This window comes from Meleagris gallopavo, chromosome 24, assembly GCF_905368555.1.
Source record: "Meleagris gallopavo chromosome 24, MGAL_WU_HG_1.1, whole genome shotgun sequence".
NCBI lineage: Eukaryota > Metazoa > Chordata > Aves > Galliformes > Phasianidae > Meleagris > Meleagris gallopavo.
This window is the reverse complement of record NC_139427.1, coordinates 650,303-666,942: the sequence shown is the minus strand read 5'-3', so window position 1 is coordinate 666,942 and position 16,640 is coordinate 650,303. Positions and strand designations below refer to the sequence as shown.

The window sequence follows — 16,640 nt, the reverse complement described above, 5'->3', positions numbered from 1 at the left end:
ATGATCTCTCTCAAAAAATTCCTGTTACCATTCCAAGTGTGGAAAAAATTCTTATGACATTGTACATCTGGAAACAATATTACATTCCTGATGCACTTTCCCTTACATCTCTCTAGTCACAGCACCATGTTATTTTAACTTTTCAGAAGAATAACTACTAGGAGGATTTTAAAAATTATTAGCGTTATTATTATTTTCCAGCTGGGTGGAAGAAAAGATGTCAGGCCTCATCCTGCTGTCTTCACTTGGATGGGGCTCCCATTGATGTCAACAGGCGTTTGGGTCGAGTAATACAGGAGTAGATGCTATAATATGTGTTTGCTTCATAGCTGGATTAGGAATAAGATAAACAGAGAGGAAAATGCCAGCAGCTTCTCTCTGCTCAAAACTTCCATCAGATTCTTCAGGAAATCCCCTCTGAAACCCTAAGCCTGCTGAAAACTGGGAGCTGATAGGAGCTCTGCACATGGCCTTCATTTTGGGAGTGGGGCCTCCTGCCATTTTAGGGGCACTGGGTAGGAGATAACTCCTGGGTCACGGCCATCCCATCTCCTGCTATTACAGACAACTAAACAATGCAGCCACTTCTAAACAATTGTCTTAAACCAGTCGATCTGGTGCCTTTGGATCTCATCCTGTTTTAAAGCCTACATCTCCTGATGGTGAGGGACCTAATGGTTTACAGCCTAAGTTTATTTGTAGTCAGTTCACACACAGCACTGGCTCTGAGATCACTATTTTCCATTCCGACCTACCTCAGGATATTTTCAGAGAGCAGTTATGCCCTTTCTCAGTGCGTGTTCCTGAAGTATGAGAGCTAAGTAGCCCTCCTATCCACAATGCTCCAGTCCTGCACCTGCACCAATTCCATTTCCATTCTGTTTAAAATCGGTTAAACCAGCACACTGTATTCCTGACACAAACACGTCCTTCTTTCTGTCAGCAGAGTTTACCTGAGATCCAGTAGGATCTCATTTATGGTTTGCTTTAATGGATGATACACAAGTGTGGCAACCCATGGTTGGCCCAATTTGGAGGATTTGGCCTCCAATCTGAGCACATTAAGCAACTTGAGTGGTTCACTTGCAATCAGTACCACCCTTACATATATAGACTCTAAAATAACATCACCTCCAGTGAAGAATTCTGCCAGCAGTAGCTGGACTCTGCTGGTAGAAGTTCTCATTTTGCGAGCTATAGCTGGGAAATGAATCTCCCGTAATGACATCAGTTCCTGTAGTATTCATCTCTCTAACAGAGATCTCTGTCCACATCCAGATCTGACTGTGGGGGTCCTTAGCACGTTCTCTCACCATCAGTCTGAAAGTGATTTTGATTTAGACCAGTTCTGCTTTCCTCCTGCCATCCCTTTCTGTTTCTTCACAGAGTACAGCATTCCTAAGCCTCAGCACCATCCAACTGCTCTGACCCGTTTTATTCCTTCCCAAACAATACAGATCCTTCTGTGCTTCATACTGAGCCGAGCTGGGTGAATTCTCAAACACAGCCAGCTTGGCTCAGGTGCCTGATGATGAACTGATCCAACCACTCCGAGGTCAGGAAGGAAATCTCCCCAGGGACATACCTTGTTATTTTTCCTTTCTCTTTCTCCCTAGAGCACCTAGAGGGGAATACTTGCCAGGAAACATTCCATGTCATGATTTCTACAGAAAATAGAGGACAGTTGCCAACCTTTCTCTTTTCTCTTACTAAAAAATGATGTTGATTCAAAGATGACCATCATTAGCTGTTCTGTTGCCTGGTCCCATTCACAACCACAGCACTGTAGGATCTGTTCAACACTGTGAGTGTATGCAGCAGAATTCCCAATCAACAGGAGGCTAATGCTCTAGCACCAGGTCTCAGCTGAAGCATTTTAGCTGAAGTGCCTCATCTTAATTCCACAGAATTATTGTCCCCCATTACACACCGGTCGTTCCCATTAAGTGTCACTGGGCTTCAATCAAGTTCTCCAGGAGAAGTCCTCATTAAGTGGAGGGCATCACCATTTCTTTTTTAATTCTGTTTCAGGGACATCGCCCACTGAGAGTGCAGCAGTGACAGTAATGACAATACACATGAAAGCTCAGATTTGCAGATTAGTTGAACTCAAATAGCACTGTGTTTAAGCAGGTAACTTAAACATTCCTTTTTTGGTTGTTTGTTTGTTTCATTTTTCACCTTTCCCTTTCATTCAGAAATGTTTTAACTGATAAATAATCAATATTTGCTTCAGCTGAATTGGCAAGAATGTGTTCATGTGTGCATGTGGGCAGCCAACAAGTAACCATGAAAACATCCATTGGCAATAGAAAGATTTCCCATCCTTACTGAGTCACAGTAAAATTACATTATTACTGGGGAGGGAACATTAAAATAATGATCACATGTCCTTTAACTTCTGAGGTGCAACACATTTCAACAGTAGAAAAATATTAGGTGTATAAGGTCTGTAAAAGTTGAGAGATCTTCATTTCATCTGCGAAGCTCTAATTAATATCAAAGCAAATTTCAAACAGTTAACGTGATCACAAAGCAGCTGGTGTTGCTTCCAAACCAAAGAATTATTCTTAAAAACAAACAAAAAACAAAAACTAAAAAAATCCCAACCACAACTCTTCAGGCATCTGGAGCTATATTAAAATTACAATGTAGTGTTAATGTAACCTTTCCACCCTTTTTTCTCCCCACCTCCAGGTTGTGTTTTTTTTTTTTTTAAGTGGGTGTGATATAAATGAAATTTAACATTTAATTTAGTTTAACAAACTGTAACTATGCTACATGAGAGCACGAGAGCTAAATCTTGTATCTAGAAATACAGAGGCCGAGGCCAGGATCTGCATCCCAGTTCCCTGGAACCAAAACGAGCAGCTTCACATCCATCTCTAATCAGAAGCATTGACTTGACACTCTTCCAGACATGAGTAACCATTCTTCCCTGCTTGGAGAACTCAGAAAGCTGTGTTGTACTGCATAATTTCCATGTCTCTTATTTACATTTCTGTCTCAACAACAAAGCCAGAGCTTTGGGCTTTCATTCCATCTCCATTAAAGAGCAGAAACGTTTTGATGAGACCCTTTCAATTCCAGATTTCAGTAGCAATGGGAACTTGGAGACTGGGATTCTCTCTTCTGTGTTTGTTTGATTTTTTTAATAATGAGCTAAATAATAAAATCAGTAAAGCAGTCACCTGTACTGGACTTTTTGACCTTGCTTTTACACTGATTGTACATTCCTGGACAAACATCCATCCTTTCAAACCCAAGAAGCAATTCTGCCCATTAATTACAAATACAAATCTTAAAAACTAAAATGAACACGACCATACTCATGGTGCACAAGTGTATACTGCTAATATTTGGAACAACGCCTCTTTTTCCACTTAAGACTTCAAAGGTAGCTGACACAGCAAGAATCAGGCAAAAAAAGTGTTTGCCTAAATTAAAAACAATAATAATAAATTGGAGGAGGATCCTGACGACACAGCAGACCACTCAAGAGTGCTTTTTTTTACATCACAACCATGGAAGTCATGCAATAATCCTTAGAAGCAATCCAGCAGACTGAAAACAAGCTCTCTCTGCAGTCCATCCTGGCTAATTTCCATTGGAACACTGAACTTTTTACTCTGAATGCATACAATTTTAGCAATGGAACTACCTTTTTTTTTTTTTTTTTGGTAACTTTATTCATACATTCTGAGCTCCACAGCCCAGAACCAAGCTCATCAACCAACGCGCCCCATGCTGAAGGTGCCTGAACAAAGATTCTGCTTTCCCTCAAAACCTCAAGCATTTGACAATTTGCTTCAAAGGGCTCATTCTCATAACACCCAAACAAAGTCTTGTGAACGTTTTGGATTTCGACAGACAGATGAATGTAGAAGCTTTGTCTAATCTTGATTAATGTTGAGGTTTGAACTTAAATCTCACAACAAAACTGGAAAGGATACGAATCCACATTGACTGCAAGTGCAAGAAGAGTTTAAGCAATCTCTGCAAAATAGAACCAGAATTTTACTTGGCTCTTTTCTTCAGGCTTGGTTGTTGTAAGGCAGAAAATCCAGATCAGGAGGAGTCTGCCCCAGCTCACTTTCGTCTCCAGTAAGCTGCTGATTTTGGTACAAAGATCAAAAGCAAGTCAATGCTTCCCCATGTACAAGAGGAATGCCAGGTGGATGGGCTGAAGGCATTCCATTGGTACATGTGCATGCTGTAAAGCTCCTTTTAGTTTCACTTTTCTATGTCCCACTAAAAATGTGAAGCTGCTTAGATCCTTAATAAAATAGCTATTTTTACCCTGGAGACGTGGAGGTCAAACAAAGAGTAAAGCTGAGAGTAGAGAGAGATCTCCACCAGAAAAAAAAAAAAAGAACCCAAAATCCTCATGCAATTCAGCATTCACCTGAAATCTACAATTTGCTTCAATCACAATATAAAGTTCATTTTTTTCACTCTTGTAACTCTATTACTGGTATTACGGCAATGCTTACCAGGATGCCCTTATGCACGATTTCCTACAAACTCATAACCAAATGAAGAGTCTCTGGATTCATGCTTCATTATACTCTGCCCTCAGCCATCCTAACCAGCCCTAAGATCTAACAAGACCTGTTCACATGCTATCATTTGAGTTTTCCTTTACTCTCCTTTTTGGCATTCATGGAAGATGATAATGGCATTTTTTTTCTTGATGGAAATTACCGATTGAAATAAAAACCAGTACAATTTGCTAACAATTGCCACCTCTATTTTTTTAAATTACTACTATTAAATTTTTTCATATCTTATCATCTCAAAAAAACACGAGGAGAAACTACAGTCTCGTCAAACCACTGGTGCCAAAAAAACAACGTTGGGTTGGACTTTTTTTTTTTTTTTATTTCCACTGAAAACCAAAAAATAACTATTTTTATATCTTTAGCCAACACTCTTCTAAAATTTTTAGAGCTTTCAGAGATACCAGAGTGGATTTTTGTTTTCATCAACACGAGCTTTTTCTTTTTCTTTGAGAAAAAAACATCCCTCTTGTGAAACTGTATTCTCACTAAAAATATAAACCAAAATGCATCATTTCGTGGAAAGTTTGACATGGGGCTGTAGATTTCTATGGAGTTTTACTTGGTTTCTAAATGAGGAAACTGAGGCAAGAGCCCAATAACCAACCATGAGCTGGCAGACCTCAGGATGTCACTGCCCTCCACAGACCTGATGGGTCTACAGGAAGGCCATGCATCCCCCTGCAGCTAAAACCCACTTTGTGTCACGGATGGGTAGCAATGAGGGCACGATAAAAATGGCAACAAGCAGTAAAACCATTTTACCCTTTTACAGGTAAAATACTAAACTATTAGACATAGCTGCTTAAAGATTGGAGTGTGGAAGAAGAGGGACTGCGTCAGCCCTTCCCTTCTCTGCTTCTAACCTGACACACTTCACCTCCTTCTGTGTTTTTATTAGCTGGTGTTCACAATACATCAGCGACAGCTATGATGAAACCAGTGGCAGATTTTACTGCAAAGCAGCTGGGTCATCGTCCCCTGGGTCTTGTTGCTTTCCTGAGTGAGATCTTAAAGTGACCATCGCTATTCGGGCTATTATTCTTTTTTTAAGAAGCTGAAAGGAGGGCGTGAATGAGTTAAAAGGCAAAAGAGATGGGAAGAGAGAGTGGAGGGAAATAGGGAGATGCTTCTGTACCACGTACAGAGCTACTTTGAAAAATTCTGAGGCATCTAAGTATCACAAACACGATCCCTGCTGTGGGCAGCTGTATGTGCGAGTGCTTTGCCCGAGGGTGTCAAATCAAATATCCACTGCTGGTTGGTACAGTACATCACTTCCCCTTGGGGATTCGGAGTGGGAAAAGAGAGAGGAGAGGGGAAAAAAAAGGTTTAACCACAACAAATGGAGAAAAACTTTAACAATATCCGATATGGCTTATCATAGACCGTCATCATATTTATTACGAGCAATGTAGGGGAGAGGAGAAAAAGAGAACGAAAGAGACAGCTTAATGCTGAGACTTACCTGGAACCGCCTCATATCTCGGGGGTTTCCTGCTGTTTTCAAACAATTCTGATTGCACTTGAGAAAAAATTTTAAGAAGAATCTGTAACGGTAAAGAATTGTGCCACTGTTATTAACCATAACGAAACGCGCTCTCGTGTTCTGATTTACATGGAGGTATGTCAGCCATCCAGGACTGGGAGAACTCAGAAAAAAAACCCACACAGCCAACCCCAACAAACAAAAAAACACACAAAAATTTGGAAAAATTGTGTGAACTGCACTCAACTGACTATAATCAGCTCTGAGATGGGCTTTTAGTTGATACGAGTCAACGCAACTACTTTTATCTATGCCCATTTCTCCACTGCACATTTGACCACACGATTTGAGTCTGTTCCTTTATCTCTCTTGTGCATGCAAGGGCTTTCTTTCGCTGTCTGAATGGGTTTTCCATGAAACAATATAGAAGGATAATGTTATTGTGATAACCACAAAAACCGACAGGGCAACTCTGCGGCTGATAAGCCTTGAGACTACTAAGAACATATAAAAAAACGTGGAGACAAACAGAGCTCCCAGAAGAAGCTGATGAGATTTCATCCTGATGATGTTTTTAGCTGTTAAGATTTCGGTAACTAAAGCAAAAAAAAGAGCCCAGATCGGAATCTTACGCTGATTTTGAGAGAGGATAACAAAAACACAAATGGAAGTAATAGGTGACAGCTCACGCTGTCCAAGCAGATAAACCCATTAACATCATACAATGTGTCCGTGCCAATTATTTTTGCCCTGTCACATATATCTATCTTTATACATTATTCTCCCATCAAGTTCAGCTTGTTGTGGATGTAAGTTGAACCTTCAGGATGCTGATGGGCTCACCCAGCACCATGTGTTATAACACACAGATCTCACATTTCAGCAATGTTAGGAGGCATTTATCAAATTTGGGTACTCCACAAAATCTTTCATTAGGATTCATCCCTTTATTATCTGATTCATCTGATTACATTTCGAATTTCCGAGGTAAAGAAGCCAATTTTACATGAAAGATCACAGTTGTTGGATTAAAAACATGCAAATCTTCACAATTCAGACAAAACAGGCAAAAAAAATCTCACAGATTCTTCAGTCTACCATAAGCAAAAATATTTTCTGTGTTTCCATTTGTAGAACAAAATGGGTTTAGCAGCAACAATTAAAAAAAAATAATAATCAGAGATTTTAGGATAGGTTTGAACGGAAAAGGTACAGATATGAGGAAAAAAAAGGTACAGTTGAAGAATTGGTTCAGAATACAAAGAACTTATTTATTTATTTCTCTTACTGAGTGCTTTTCTTAAAAAAAAAAAAAAAAAAAAAATCAGCTTTTGCAGTAAGTTAAAGTCCCAGGTGAGCCAGGCCTATTTCCCTTTCTGTTACTATGACAACGATTTTTTACCGCAGTCCCTAAGTCCCTTCAGAACTCACACATTCATGCCTTGAATTAGAACTTTAAAGGAGAAAGATGTATATTTCCTAGGGTTTACCAACAACAACTGCCAAAATAGTCCTAATGCAACACACAAAAAAGCAGAAATTCACTTCTCCTTGTTATTGCTACTTCTTTGCATCACTTACGGTGTGGTATTTCTCTTCCTTCTGCCCCAAGAATACAAAGAAATACCGAAGGATCTGATCCATTTAAGTGTGGCTTGAACAAACAAAACCCTTCACAGACCTCCCTACAACCAAACCCACAAAAACGACCCAGGGAACGTCACATACAATGACTGTCACAAAACACATCCTTCTAGCGAGCATTTGTTTGCTTTAAATCTGTCACAAACACTTTAAACATATCTAAAATGTTTATTTGCTGTGTGAGTGCATTTTGCAGACCAGTATTTTTGTCTCCATTATCCCTTCTTGGTTACGACTTAGCAGCTCTGAGTGCATGGGCTGCGATGGGAGCCCAACATCCTCACTGACCCCATTGGGATCCAGGTGTTGGGAGCCCAACATCAAAACTGATCTCATTGGGACCCAGATGTCCCCACTGATCCCACTGGGATCCAGGTGTTGGGAGCCCAAGTTGGGATCCAGGAGCAATGGGAGGTGGGTCCAGCTCCCTTGGGCAGCTCCTGGGATCCCAGCCCTGGTCACTCACACCCTGAGCTGAAGTCACACAGATCTTCATGCCTCAGGAGCATGCTGCATGTATTCTATCAAACAAGTTGTATCGATTCCTCATGCTGAAACTGTGACTTCTTTAATTTGAATGATCAGCAAGCAAGATTTTATCTGTAAGAACGTTTTCAGAACGAACAATATTATGCATACTGGCACACTCAGACATTCACAGGAGAATTCCAGCCAGAGATGTTGCTCACAAACTCCTTGTTATCCTGCCCTCTTCTTACAGATATCAAAAAATATTTGCAGATACATAAACTGCTTATGTTGCTGAGATCTTGCTGTGCAGGGAGAAACTACAGAATGACACCAAACTGTGTAATGAAACCAAGGCAAGCAACTTCTGCATGGAACTCAGTGAGCCCATGGATATCTGCTTGTTTGGGAGAAAAAATGCAAACAAAAATCCACAAGATTGATGGCCTGTTGTTGTTTTCAAGGAAAAATAAAAGATCGAATTAATCAGGGAAATGTTCTGTTTGCTTTGTAATTTTTTAAAAATTCTTGTATGCCTTTCAGATCAGAGAAACGAGGCAAGCTAAGGGACAAAGATCAGAGCACAGACGAATCCAACATCGCCGTGCCAGTGGAGCTGCCCTGGGAAGAGCTGAGTCCCACAGCATCAAGTGCTGCTCCAAACCCTACAGCACAGGCACAAGAGATAAAAATTCCACGCTAATCTGCGTTTAACAGCACCCAGGACTGAACTCTGTAACATCACATGGCAATTAATGAAATTCATATTTTCTGTTAAGTATCTCTAGAATATTTGGGTGTGGATGCCCAGCTAGCGTAAATCAGAGCCATATGTGGAAATTAACGTGCATTTCAATTAGATCTGCACTGATTCATCCCACTGGGTGTACTGACCATTAAAACTACACAGAGAACAGAACTCTCCTTCTCTAAGAGCTGGATGCCTCCTTGGAGGAGCAGAGCATCACAGCCTTTCCCAGTGGTTGGGGACAAATATTCAGCATCGAAGCACTCAGCCAGGATTTGTAACCAGGAGCAATTTCCACATGCAGCAAGTGCAAGATGCCTGGTTTAGTGGAGTTCTTGAGCCCCTCAAGCTGCTGAAAATTGTGCACCTCTAAGATATCACAAGGTGGGCATCAGTAATCCCTCACCTCACTTTTCAAAGTGCTGCCTCAGCTCTGAGGTTGCAGCATTGGAGCAGAATCCATCCATCGCCGTGCCAACTTATCCACGGTTTCTTTAGCATATCACTGGATGTGCTTTATTTCTGTTTCTCCTTTCAGAGTTTTTCCAGTCAAATTTTAGCTGCAGCTGGGCACTCACATCAAGTATTTGCTAGGTCGTTAGATATACATATATATTTTTAAGTGGTTGCATCTGGGAAAGGTATTAATATTTATTGCAGCATTAGAATAAAAATGACTTGGGGGGAGCAGAGAGAAGGATTAGCACTAAATGAAGCTGATTTAGGGGTAACAGGAGAATTGCAGAAGGGCTGTATTAATTTTTTTAGCCAGTTTTTGGCATGGACTTATACATACATCAAAAAATAAAAATAATTTTTAAAAAGTTAAACAATGCTGATTTTCATGCTTCTCAGCTGACCTTTGTTCCTTCCAAAGGACAGCACCAGCTACGGGTTTAGCAGACTGCAGCCAAGAAGAGGGAGTGCGGCACGGTCCTCCCATAGATCAACACTGAAGGGCAATGAGGGAAAACTTGAACACTTTGAATAACTACCACAAAGAACCTCTGGCATCTCTATAGAAAGCCTGATTAACTTCATGTGTAGATGTAAAATTAATTAAGACATGCTACAGACATTCACTTCAATATGGCCAAGCCTTCCATCCACAGACTGATACACTTGCAGAGGTCTCCAAAACACCGCCTTAAAAACATTCCCTCTTCTAGGATTTCAAGGGAGCTCTTCTAAAAGTTTCTGCTCCTCCTATTGGGAGTTGTCACCATGCTGGGGAGTCCGGCTGATGAATCATTTAAGTGCCCCTTTTTCACTTCAGTGCAGAGACAGCTGTGTTATCTCTGCAGTGCTGCAGGGCAGCCTGCCTGGCCGCATGGGTAGCGGGGTGGGAGTGCTCAGACATCCCATAATGCTCAGAGTAGAGGGACAAATTCCCCCGCAGGTGGGGTCAATGGACAGAGAGGAAGGGTGAGGGCAGAGCAGGTGAGGTCTTGTATCTATCAGGCTGTTCCCTGTGATGCTGGCCCATGCTGTCACTTTGTGTCCGTATACCCACCTTACAAGGCTCTGAAACAGAGGCAACTTTAGGATGTGTAATCTGCCCCAGGGAACTGCTTTAGCAAGGGGGGTGGATTGCATGACCTCCGAGGAGCCCTTCCAACCCCCTGTGCTTCTAGGTGGCTGGAACTCCAACTTTGAGGATGTTCATCCTCCATCTGAGCTGACTGAGAAGAACCTTAATCAAATCCTGTTGGAGTCAGAATAGCGTTCCTCATGACTTCAACAGGACGAGGCAGAGGCCCTAAAGAGCACTCCCATGTGCAAGAGGAAGTGTAGGTTTCTTTTAAAAAAAAATCCATTACTGTTTTTCAAAACCCTGCCACAGGACCTGGGACTGATTAGTCTCCCCTCATGGAGACGCAGCACTAGATAATGTGCCTTGTGCTTTTGCAGCACCATTCTGTGGGACTTCAGCTTCAATTAACTCAGCCTCACCAAAGCCCTTTGCAGCAGGTGGTGTCACTAAGCACCGTGCAACAAGGAAGTCGGGACCTGGGAGCTGGAAGGGAATTGCTCATCGCAGGCCTGCGGCTGGGACACAGTCTCTTAATTCCCGCTTCTACATCTTAACTAAGCTTCCTATCCACCTTGTGTGCTTTCTTAAAGTACAGGTACAGAATCAAGAGATACAACTTGTTGTAATCTCCTGAGCAGCCTCTGGAGACAAGAAAAACATCCCTTGTAAAGCAAACACTGGTAGTCCTGTCTTGTTTGGGTTGCTGTAGAAGTTGGATTCCCGGCCCCAGCAATTCTATGGCACCAGAATACGCTTTTCATCAGTGTGATTTATCAGTAAGTCTGTGATGCTAAAACCTAATGAGAATATAAAGATATCGTAGCAATCTGACTTAGTAACTGAAGTGCTTTCAAGAAGTCACAAAGTGAATTAAAATGAAAAACTGGAAGTTTTTATAAGAATATCTTTCCTCCAGTTGGACAGTACCAAGAGCGACCATGCTATGAACCACAAAACCATCGTTACATTGAAGGCAGCAACACCAACGCAAGTAAATTCTGAGATCAGAGTCTCCCATTGTCTCCTGGACTCACTCATGTGCGTCTTGGCACTGTGAACTCTGAGATAAGTGTGACAAGGGACCATACCATGCCACGATGCATGACAGAGCAAAAGGCTTCACTTGGAAACCCTTCCTTCCAAAGGGACCAGATCAGATTTTGCACATACATTTGAAGGTTCATATTTAAAATCTATTAATTGCATTTATCTGAAATCATCGTTTTGACTTTAATGACTATCACAGTAGAAGGCTTCTTTATAATCTGAATATTTATCTCTGGAGTCATTCTGCTCTATTATGTCAGGGTATATTATTAGAGTCCTGATGAGAAAATTTCCTACTCATTTCAGCAGTTATGGTCAATGTGGGATCAGGCATTGCACAAAAGCATTCTACATGAACACACACCATATAATGTCTGAGAAATGATTGAAGTTATTACAATAATCCAGAGTATTTATATGATACTCCACAAACAGCAGCTAATTAATCTTCACAAAACTCCTGTGCATAAGTCGTGAACCCAGTTTAACAAATATGAAAGCCAACATATGTAGGTCAGAAGACTTCTGAGTTTGTCAGGGACTTGCTGTGAGAGAAGAGAGTGGAACTCAGACAGTAGCAGGTCCCCAGCCTGGGCCTGGCTGCTCATTTGGCACTCATTTTTCAGTAGAGCAGTAGTACCAAGAAACACACACAAATATTATGCCTTCCATTCCTGCCCCAACAATGAAAAAGGACAAACACTTCCCTACCTTCCTGCCTTCATCCAAAGTAATTTCTTCAGCTCTGGGAGCACTAGACTGGTTAGTCTTTTCTCCAGTCTATGCAAGAGCTCCTCAGCTGTGCACAAGATGAGCACTGAACCACCAAAGGAACTTTGCAGAGTACGATCCCATGTCCTCACTTGCTTCTAAAGAATGCCATGTTCCCAAATCACTTGTTTTTCTTTAAACTAATGCTTCAGTTATCAGGCTCACGTATTTCCTAACCTCTTTTTGCCCTTTGCTACCCAGTCAGTCTCCTATCCATTCTTTGTACCTTCTCCACAGCTGGGCTGGAAGAAGGTATAGAGTGAACACTATTGGTACATGCAAAGCCTAAGGGAACTGGGCTAAGCGATGGCTTGAAGTCCCTTCCTTATCAATTTCTCTGATTCTTCCTTCTTTTCTGCTCTGCTACACTCAGCCCCTTACATCGCCATTACGTCTTTCTCCTCAGCTCACCTCTCTGACTGCCTCTCAGCTTCTAGGCATGGATCCCAATTCCTTTCTATGGGAACTTCTTCCTGTGCTCTGCATTCCTTTGGAACAGAAGCCTGCCAAGGTAAGGTCTGCAGAGGTCTGAAAAATGTAGCTCAGGAGTAACTGCACTGATGCTAGCAGAGCTGCAATAGCAAACATGAAGCTGGCTTTAAGATGTGAGGCTTTTGTGTATTCATATTTGTATTATTAAATCAAGGTGCTTTGGACCAAAATCTATAGGACTAAATATCCTTTGCACTGACGGAAGTCTACATCAGAAGTTTTCTGTTTTGGCCCATCTTTATTATTAAGTCAGTATCCAATCAATCAATAACATCATGCTCATTCCAAGATGCTTGCAATGCAAAGCATATGAGAACATGCAGATCAGATAAGTGTAATAGAGAACAGGTGGAATTACTGTTCCTATTTTAAAAGGGAGAAAAATTCAAAAAGAAGACTTTCAAATACCTCAAGGCACTGTATCCCACAAATAAATCAGAAACATCCAAAAATGTTATTTATCAAAACAGCTCTGTTTTACAAATCTAATGGTCCAACATTAGGTGGGCACGAAAGCGAAACAAAACGATTATAAGGGAAGCCAACAGAGGAGCCTACCTTAAAATTACAGGTTGGCAGCACCCATCTTAAACCTGCTTCTGATTGTCATGCCAGGCTCTGAACCACACTGTGGTGAATAACACTCTGTGCAATGTATTAACCAAAAGTATGGGATGAAAGTGATCCATCTGAAGGACAGGATGCCACCGAGTGAGAACAGCGTGCCCAGAGGCCATAGCAAAGACTGGACTTGAACTCATGTCCTCTTCATAGTGCCGTGCCCAAACCACTGAACCATTCCTTCAGAAATATCCCATCTCTCTGCAGCCTAGAACACCATACTTCTCACCACCCACATCTAATGGGCTTTTGCTTTGGAAGAGCTTAGTTTCCAAACTAATCGTGTCTGAACATAAGCTGCAATATGTCATCCAAACCCAGAACATGTCTGTAAACTCGATGTTTATATTCTGTACATTTTCCACCTTCTGCACAATTTCCATCTCTGAAGCAGATTCTGCTCCTCCTGAGCAGCAGCAGGCACACACATCCACAACTACAATTCACGCTCATTTGGTAAATGCTCATTCTGTCTTGCAAAGTGATTCCAAGGGCTGGAGGAGAGTGCACTGCCAGTTATAGAGACAGTCATTTCTCGGCGCTGAATGCAGTTATTTGGCAAGGCCACATTTGCTAGAGAAAAAAAAATCTCCAAGGAGAACCTCCTTGTTTGTGCGCTCTGATGAAAACCTGACACCATTAATGAAAATAATAATTGAACTCCATGGGTTCGAATTGAAAATGAAACACAACACTAACAGCACGTTTGTAATTGCAATTATTCTCCAAAAAACCTTTGGAGAACTCTCTGCAACCTGAGCAGTTTCCCTTTTCCTTTGGGTTTTCCTTCTTCCCCTCGCACCAAAACTTTCCAGTAGGTTACAAGACAACGGCTAAAAGCTGATTTACACTGTAAGATCCATATTATTCATGCCACTTGGCACACAACCAAATACCATAGCATAATCAAAAGTCAATAGACAGGGAGGTAATATAGCAGAGGATTGGGCTAGTGGGCTGTTGAAAGGGACGTTCCGATAATATTCCCTGGTTCATTACAGTGTCTACGGGCTCCACCTGTGCTAAGCATGGCACAGTCCCGTTGAGAAATTGTTATGGGAGACAAGACACACCAAGGACAGGAGGAAAGAAAGGCTTTTAGACTCATTCCACTGCTGAGGAAGTCAAGGCACCTGGAAATTAGGCGACTTACTCCATAGGCGGATCAAGCTGTTCCTTCAGCCAAAAACCACACAGCATTCCCACAGGCCCACGGTTGGGATTGCTATAGCTCTACGCAGGTGCCAAGTTAACCCGCGTTTGACTCTGCCAGTCACAGAATCAAAGAACCATTTGAGTTGGAAGGGACCATTAAAGGTCACCCGATCCAACTCCCCTGCAATGAATAGGGAGAGTGCTACGGCCCACAAAGCAGACACATATAGATATCAGGCAAGCACAAAGTCTGATCCCCACTTATTTTTCTCCGTATCTGGGGAAACCTATGCCCACTTTATCTTCTGGTTCCCCTCTCCTCATTTCTCACTGCTCTTGGAATGCCTGTGCTGAACCATGCTAGGCTGAACAGTGAGCACCAATTACACCTCCAGCCTTTTTGCTGCTGATGGGTCTGCTGGTTTTTACTATTCCTGCCAGATGGTAGAGGCCAGCACATAAAAGCTCTTTACCCTGCAGTTAATGTGGAACTTGATAACAACTTCCCTGTGACTCTGAGAGATCAGAAAGCAGCACCGATGCGAACACTAGCGACGGAACCAAGGTTAGGCACCTATTTTACACCTGCCAGAGTGGATATTGCTCAGCTGAAAGCTCTCACTCATTGACTAGGTGGGGAGTATTGCCTGTCCCTAAACGGTTTTTGTATGGAATAAGAAAGCATTCATTTGCTAAAGAGGCAAATTGACATCTGAGCAACTTGCCTCCGCGCACATCCGTCTCCTCCCTCCTCCAAGGGCTGCTCAGCCAGCAGGTTTGCACCCGTTGTGCTTCTGGGTCTACTCACAGATGACCTTGAGCCTGAACATTGGTGTAACATTATATTCCTATGACAGATTTATAGATTGGCAGATAGGGGTGCATTCAGAGCATTCCTTCCCTAAGACAGGACAGCATCCAATGTTTGTTAGCATCATTAAACTAAAACTGACTTTTCACCTGCTCCCATACCATATGCAGCTGCAAATTTTTAAATTAAACTATGAAGCCATGCATAAATTTACATATATTACAGACTAGCCTCTCCATTTAACATGCAAATGTACTCCAATGTTTCAGAACACCTTCTGTCGCTAATTAATTTGCTGAATTATAATTAGACTAATCCTGCATAATTAATAAGCACAGATTTTTTTTTAATTTCTAAGCAGCTTGATGAGATCATTCACTTCCTTCTATAAACTGCTAAGTAACTGTTAAAAAAAATCTGGAAAGAACATATGTGAAAAGGTATGTTTGATGTCGCATACAAATTCAAACTAGCGGGCAAGCTTCAAGAAAGTCAAGATTAATATAGGGACACGGCTGGAGCAAAGGGATCGGCAACGCTTTATTTCCAGGGGCAAAGAGCACGACTTCCCTGGTCTGTTTTATTCCTTCTGCTTCGCCCATCGGATCTTCCAAGATCACAGAGCGAGGCAGAGAAGGATTACAGAGCCGTGTGCAGTGTTAGGAGATGTTATGATATTAACACACCGTTGTATATCAAAACACTCTCCCTGTACATGCTGTTTGTGGATAAGCTCCTTTGATGGTATTTGGAATTGTTTTCATTTCAGCTGCCAAAGCCAACGGAGATCATTCTAGCGAAACAATTAAGTGCTATTAGCACTGGATTCATTCTGTAATGATTAAAATGAAGGGTCGCGCTTTAATGTTGAAGAGCTTGGATTCAGAGAAATATGCGTGCCAGTATGGTTTGTAAAATGCCTCGTGTTACACCCCCTGTGCAGGGAGGCCACTCCTGGTGCACAAAGCAATGTTCCACATCGAGCAGACGGGTCCTCAGACCTCATCCAGTCACATAACCATGCAGATAAGAGGAGAGAGCATCTCAAAATATCACGGGATGTTTTGCAAATGAGAACGCAAACAGTACTACAGGGGAATTACACACAGGCACTGTTTGTAATCCCATTTGATAACTGTTGTATTGATTCATTTACTTTTGGATATGTACTTCAGCTCCGTCACCAGCATTGTTAATTAGTCTCCATTCAATCCTTCTCAAAGGCAGCACACAGTAACTTCACCGGGTGAATGCTGCCACGCAAAATCCAAAGCACGACTTCATGAGCTGACCCAAATTAA

At 41.8% G+C, this 16,640-nt stretch overlaps 1 protein-coding gene across 5 annotated transcripts in view; it reads right to left on the bottom strand.

The window, feature by feature from the left end:
• The window catches only part of EBF2 (EBF transcription factor 2), a 138,969-nt gene that overhangs the window by 26,586 nt on the left and 95,743 nt on the right, over window positions 1-16,640 (bottom strand). For all 5 annotated transcript variants that reach the window (XM_085242754.1, XM_085242753.1, XM_085242755.1 and 2 more), the window contains exon 7: window positions 6,028-6,109. In XM_085242754.1, the coding sequence (XP_085098880.1) occupies window positions 6,028-6,109 (82 nt within the window). The remainder of the gene's footprint in view (window positions 1-6,027; window positions 6,110-16,640) is intronic.